Source organism: Tupaia chinensis, unplaced genomic scaffold, assembly GCF_000334495.1.
Source record: "Tupaia chinensis unplaced genomic scaffold, TupChi_1.0 Scaffold000115_1, whole genome shotgun sequence".
In the NCBI taxonomy this organism is placed as follows: Eukaryota; Metazoa; Chordata; class Mammalia; order Scandentia; family Tupaiidae; genus Tupaia; species Tupaia belangeri.
Window position 1 is genome coordinate 135,882 of NW_006159579.1, and position 6,766 is coordinate 142,647.

Sequence of the window (6,766 nt, forward strand, 5' to 3'; positions counted from 1 at the left end):
ACAAGCGCCCATTTCAACTTACAATGTCTTCAATTGGTGATGGGCTCATTGGGACATAACCCAGTTATACGTCAAAGAATACCTGCCCCTCCGTGACTTTGACCCAGGGAGACCCGTTTTGTACTTCTGACCTCCAGAACAGTAAGCTGATGAATTTGTGTTTTCAATCTCCATGCTCACGGCCACCTGTTATGGCAGCCATGGGAAATACATTCAACACCTCCAGGAATGTTCAGTAACGGGGACACTGAAATGCTGTCACTGGTGTCACCTGGTGGAATGATGATTCTGATGACTGGATCCTACATGGCAGACTGTATGGCTCAAGTCCCGGGCCTGGCAGCTTGAAAAACATGCTGGACATGTGTGTATGCATGCCCAGAATTCCAAGAGGAGACTGTAGAAGGGATTGCACTGTGACCGTCTCCCTAGGGGTGATTTCTCACTCTCTCTTTCTCTTTCTCTCAGACTAGAGTGCACACACTCTAATGAAACTAAAAAAAAGAAAGAAAAGGCCTCACTGTAACTGTTACAAGAATCTTCCAATGGCTCCTTTATTCACTTATGCACTAAACAAATCCAATAGCTATTAAACACTCGGTACGTTTCAGGCACTGGAGATGCAGCAGAACCGGCGCCATCCCTGGGTGAAGTGGCTGGCAGGACAGCTTGTACACAGCTCACCACTGCTGCTGGACAGCTGGGGGGTTCAGAGAGGGGCTGGCTGGTGCTCCCGCCTTTGTTTTATGGGCTGTCTCCCAAATGTCGAGGAAGAGGAAGAGGAAACGTTCATGCTGAGCACAAACACCGAGAGTGTCTTTGGTCAATATTTGCACTTCTGTCCCTTGAATCTGCTGTTGATCTCAGCTATGCTGAAGCGAGAGGGCCTGGTCTTATGCACTGTCGACACCCCGAGGCCATTACCAGGATGTTAGGGATCTCATAACTGGCTCTTCCCATTCTCTTTTGCCTCTAGAAGAGTGTCAGGGAGCATTAGCTGGAAGGTAGGGCTATTCCAGGTGAGCTCTGTCACTCAGGGGAGGCTTGTCCATGTCCTCTGCCAACTCTGTGGCATTAGTGGGACCCAGCGCTGGCATTTCTGGGCTCTGGCTATTTGGGCTGTGTAGAGTCAATGGGAGCCACAGAAGGCTCTAGAGTGAAGGAAGTTCCCAAGGACCTTGTACCTGTGCCCCAGGTGAGCTATGCAGAGGAATGGACGGGCCTTCCCTGACGGTATTGCATCAGCTCTGGTGCACGTGTGTGTGTACAGACACACAAACACACATGCACACCCCCAAACCAGGAACTAGTCCACTGTACACACTTACACATACACCTAACACCATACACACACAGACCTGCAAACACGCAGTAGGCAAAATCCACATATCCATATGCACAATGAACTCTGCACACCTGCAGTCGTGTGTGTTTGTATCCACAGGCATGTAACACCATGTTCATGTGCCCATTTCACGTACATACTCCTCGACACACACATTTTCCTTTGATGCCAGTAATTCTGACTGTGTGTGTGTGTGAGGCTATGCACACATAATCACACAAACATGCACACATGCACACACACATACAAATTTCTTCCTGGGGTCCCCGAGGTGGAGTCTGGAGTTCGTAACGTGGAGAGGTGATGGGCTCAGTGCACTGTGTGTGGGATGTGCATTTAGAGGCTGGAGTGGGATGCTGCGAGGACCAGGCCAGGCACACTGTCCGTTCCCTTTCGAATTAGGGCTCAGCGTGTGACTAGGATCAGGGCTTAGTGTGTGATGGGGATCAGAGCTCAGCCAGTGACGGATCAGGGCTCAGGAAGCCTCCTGTTCCTCCTAACAGGGTCACTTTTCTGGGATGGTCTGGAGACGAGGCTTGAGAGATCATCGTAGGCATCCCCCTGCCTTTGAATATATCCTCCCTGCCAAGCCTCAGCTGAGCCTGGCTGGACTGATGAGAGGACCCTCCTGGGGGCAGACCTCCTCGCAGAGATCTCTGGCCCTTGAGGCCGAGGCGGCCCAAGCCCAGGGTCTTGTAGTGCTTGGCAGCCAGGCCCAGCTACGTGGCAGCCTCACCGCACATGTGGGATGAGACGCTTTGACAAAGGCCGTGTTTGCAGGGAAAACATTTGGAGCCGCAAATAAACCTGCCCTCCCCAGGTGCCTTCCCAGTGGGCCCTGTACACGGGATCTCATAAAGCAACTCGACACCTGCCCGCCCGGCCACAGGAAGGCTTGCCTGGAACTGGGACTCCCCCTGCTTCAGGGACCTTGAGGTGGGAATGGGGATGGGGCTGGGGCTGGCACTCTTCCAAGGAGTCGCGACTTCTCCGTCTGTTCAATGGAATACCACTGCCGGCTGCCTTGTACAGAAGTGTCCGTCCACCCCTGGTGGCCCCTCACTCTCACCTGGCTCCCTCTCCCTGAGCCGGACACAGACCCGCCGCTTGGCTGGGCTGGGTTGGGAGGGGTTGGGGGGCCAGGCGAGAGACCTACTTCTAGATCACTCCTCACCTGACTAGGATGAGCTGAGGACAGGAGCCACCCTGGGTCCTTCTGTAGCAGAGTTTGGACAGCTGGACGCCAACTGGGCTGTCACATGGGGCTGGACGCCTGGCATCTGGCGAACGGCCTGGCATTGGGGTGGTGGGCCTCGGTTCTCTTCTTGGGCCAAGAATCCGCCCTTGGTCTCCCTATTGGGAGTCTCCCCACCCTCCTCCAACATGGCCTGCTGGGAGGCGTTTGGAAAGGCCATTTCTTTGCCGGGTCTTGGGGACCGTTTTCAGACCAGAGTCCCCTGTGTTTCCCAATGCAGCAAGCAGAGAAGGTGATGGTTCCCAAAATGGAGATGCCAAAACTGACGCCCGGGGCCTGGGGCAGGGCTGGGTCCATCCGTGCTGGAGCCCTCCAAGCTTGAGTGGGGCACGGGAGGCTCAGGGAGGGCTGTTCTGGCCACGTGCCCTGCTTACCACCTCCCCACCCCCAGCCCACAGATCCTGGGGGGCACAGCCAGGGCAGCCATGGCTCAGGTGTGCGGGCTGGGCCTGCTGCTGGTCCTGCTGCTTTCCGTGGCTGGCGCCTCCATGCCGGGCACCGTGGTCAGAATCAACATGGCTGCACTGAACTACGGTAAGAGACGCGCTACAGGTGGGGCAGGAGAGCCCGTGTCTGCGTGTGTGCGCAATCCGAAGTGTGCATGTGAGTCTGTGAGTTCAAGCCTTGTGAGGACTCATGTGTTACCTGCTGCTTACGCCTGGCCCCCAGACAGTGCCACTCGACGGGTGCTCAGTAGATGAACTCAGGGGTGGGCGAACACACCACCCGGCCGGTTTGCAGGTGTGCAGTCAGATGCTCACGTGGACCTGTGGAGTGGCTATTTTTGCTTACGTGTCTGCTTACGAGTCTGAAATTTCATGGGGGTGTGCCAGTGTGTGAACTTAAGTGTCCAGGGGTGAATGCTCCCTGGGTGTACGCATGTATGCATGTGTGGTATCTGCATGCACACATATGTTTGGGAGAGTCGTATTTTTTTTTTGGAGAGGTTTTCGCTATAGGGCATGTGCACTTGCAGAAGAGTCCTATCTAACACAGCATTGAGGGGATGTCCTGAAATAACACCCTGCTGTGCTCAGGGGGAGAGAACACACCTGTCTCTGGGCCCCTCATAGGTGGGCCTCTGTCCTGTGATTCTGTTGCTCCATCCTTCCAAGTCCTGCTCCATCCTCTGGGAAAGGCATGATGAAGAAACCAGGACCCCAGCACAGAAATGATCATTCACCCCCTAACCTGCTTCTCTAAGAGATTTCGGGGACCCACTAAAGCTGGCTCAGGGATAAGAAATTGGGAGCTGCTTTGCCAGAGTAATCTCAAATACAGCGTAAGAGACCCAGGGCGGACAGCAGAAGGGACTTTCGATGGCGCAGCCATGGAGCAGCAAGGCCGTGGCTCAGGGAAGCAGCAGGGCCGTCCTCTGGGGTGCACACACAGCTTTCCAGGACCTTGTATCCGGGCAGGTGAGCAGGTGATGAAAGGGATCAGTGATCCGTGTCGGAGCGTGACAGGCACAGATGCCTGCAGACAGGGACGTGAGGGCCACTGCTCTCCACGCCCTCCTGACCTCTGCCTGTCCTGGCCGAGCCTTTGTCCCTGGGGAGTTCTCTGCGGAAATCCCTAGAGAGGCCCACAGAGCACACACCACTTGCAAGGCCGGGCTTGGTGACTTCTGTGTCTTCCTGGGCCACCTGCAAGCCCCACGGTTCAAGCCCTGTCAGGAGAGCACTGTGAATGGAGGCCAAGGCCTAGGTGTGAGTCTCAGCTCAACCGTAGATGGTCAGGCCAGAGAGAGGCCTCAGGACCATGGGGACCACCACCTCTACACCCCAGGTCTGGGGAAACTGAGGCCCAGAGAGGCTCGTGGCTTCCCAAGTTCCCGCATGAGCAGAACTGGGGCCTCTTGGCTCCCCACTGCCAGCACCAGTACCTCTTATTTTAACCCAGCTCACGTTTAATAGCGCCTCTCGGGCCAGCGCGTGGCTGAGTGAGGAGGCCCCGAGGCTGAGGAGCCAGGTGCCTCAGTCTAGGCCAGCGCCTGTCCTCACCAGGTGTCCCCACCTGGCTGTGGAGTGGGCACAAGGATGGAAAAAGCAAAGCACCGGGGACGGTGCCTGGCACGTCTGCAGTGCTGTGTGGGACAGTGCTGTTTCCACAGAACTCAGACTTTGCCACGCACCCAGCCTTCCCGGCAGCCCTGTGTGACAGTTCCATTGTAGTCACTGCAAACTCGGAGATGGGGAGACAGGCACAGAGCAGCCACCCAGGCAGTGAGTAGCAGAACTAGGATTGGCTTTTAGGATCTGAGGGGCTCTAGAGGCCTCAGCCTCCAGTAAGGCTGGTCCCTTCCCTTCCAGAGGTCACCTCCATTGCAGACCAGGCCTGACTGGGAAATGTTCTGTCTTCTTGGGGACTTAGAGGAGGTTCTCGGAGTAGGTGGGATCTGGAATCTTGCGAGAGGGCAAGAGATTTCATTGTTTTTTGGGGATGGGGTAAACAAGTGGGATTTCAAGAGGCAGAATGAGATAGGAAGTGTGTGTCCTGCGGTGGGCCTGGTGTGGACAGTGCACCTGAGGGGGGCTTGTGGGGAGCCACTGCCTTCCCTGCATGCCCGTGTGCAAGCACCTCTTCCAGCCTCTGCTGAGGTGCAGGGCAGGTGGCAGGTGGTGTGTTCTCACTGCTGGGTGGTTCCCGAGGGCAGCCTGACCACAGCCTGATCACAGCCTTCCCTGGCCCCATAGTGTCTGAAATCGGGAGAGCCCCTCTCCAGCGGGCCCTGCAGGTCACTATCCCATATTTCCTGGACCAGAGCGGAGAGACGCTTCAGCCCACCAGGTGAGTGCTCCTGCCCCCAGGTGGAGTGTTCTTGCCTCCCAGGCCAGCGTGGCAGTCAGCAGAGGTATGCTCCTGCCTGCTAGGTAATTGCCCGCCCCCGCCCACAGGCCCATCCATCGGGCAGCCATCAGAGGGCTCTCTCTCCTCTATCGAGGAATGCTCCTCCGCCAGCCAGGAGGATGCTCCCCACCAGGGCAGTGTCCACAGGAGGCTTTAGGAGAAGGGACCAAAGCAGAAGCATGGGGGCCTGGTACCCTGAGTCAGTGGATTTCTACCCTCAAGGGCCAGCACCGTGGCTCCTGTGACCCCAAGCCTCGCAAGACCTCCAGCTCCGTCTTCCAAAATCTAGATGCTGAATTCGGGCACGAGTCTGAGCCCGACTTACCACGCCCCTCACCTCCAATGCGCAGACACCCCTGTGCAGAGGTGGGTGGGGCATCTCGAACTCAGACCCTCCAGGAACTGGGCTGATGGTCATGTGGGAACACAGACTCACTACTGCCAGATTTTGAGTTTTCAAGAGAAAAAAACAATGGGACTTTGTGGAAATAGAATAAGTTTATTGCGCTGCCCAAATTTTGAAACACACACACACACACACACACACACAGGCACACACACACATACACAAACTATCAATCTTTGTTTGATAGCAACTAATTAAAAACATTTGGGGCCAGCTACTGGTATGGTGGTTAAGGGAACTAGATTCTACATTGTCGACTGTGTGGTTCAAGTCCTGGACCCGGTGGCTTGAAAAACGTGCTGGGCATGTGTACGTGTATGTGTGCCCCAAATCTCTCTCTCTCTGTCTCTCTCTCTCTCTCCCATGAGCACATGTACCCGATAGCAAAATGGAAAGTGAGATTTAAACTCGAAGTGCTGGGACAATAGGTGGGTGAAGATCACCCAGCTCATGGCCCCCTTTGAGACGCAGCTGAGTTGGGCAGGGCTGGAGGGCTGCTCGTGTCCCGGCGGGTACTGGTGGAACACGGGAGTGGAGTCAACCCCCAGCCGCCGAGGAATCCTAAATGACGGGAGGTCTGGCTGCATGGCAGACACCACGGGCTGTTTGCAACTGTGCTGAGGACCCTCACTGTAGACGTGGGGACACATCCAGGAGGGCTGTCCAGGGAACAGAGGTGGCTTCTAGGTCAGCCCGTGTCCTGAAGGCAGTTGTGGAAAGATGTCACCCAAGGTCACAGTGAGAGTGTTTGAGGGCAGAGTTTTGACGTGACCTTTCGGCTTTATGCCACTTATGGCATCTCCCCTCTTACTACTGTGCGGTGGGGAAGCGGCTTCTGTTTGGGGGATACAAGGAAGTCATAGGGCAGCGGGGCAGCGCTTAGCCGATGGAGCAGGCGGGTGCGGAGGGG

The 6,766-nt window shown here is 56.0% G+C and overlaps 1 protein-coding gene across 1 annotated transcript in view; it reads left to right on the top strand.

The window, feature by feature from the left end:
- Window positions 1-3,025: 3,025 nt before the first annotated feature.
- The window catches only part of BPIFB2 (BPI fold containing family B member 2), a 17,731-nt gene continuing 13,990 nt past the window's right edge, over window positions 3,026-6,766 (top strand). Inside the window, exons 1-2 of the mRNA XM_006144146.1 lie at window positions 3,026-3,134; window positions 5,297-5,390. Of these exons, the coding sequence (XP_006144208.1) occupies window positions 3,026-3,134; window positions 5,297-5,390 (203 nt within the window). The remainder of the gene's footprint in view (window positions 3,135-5,296; window positions 5,391-6,766) is intronic.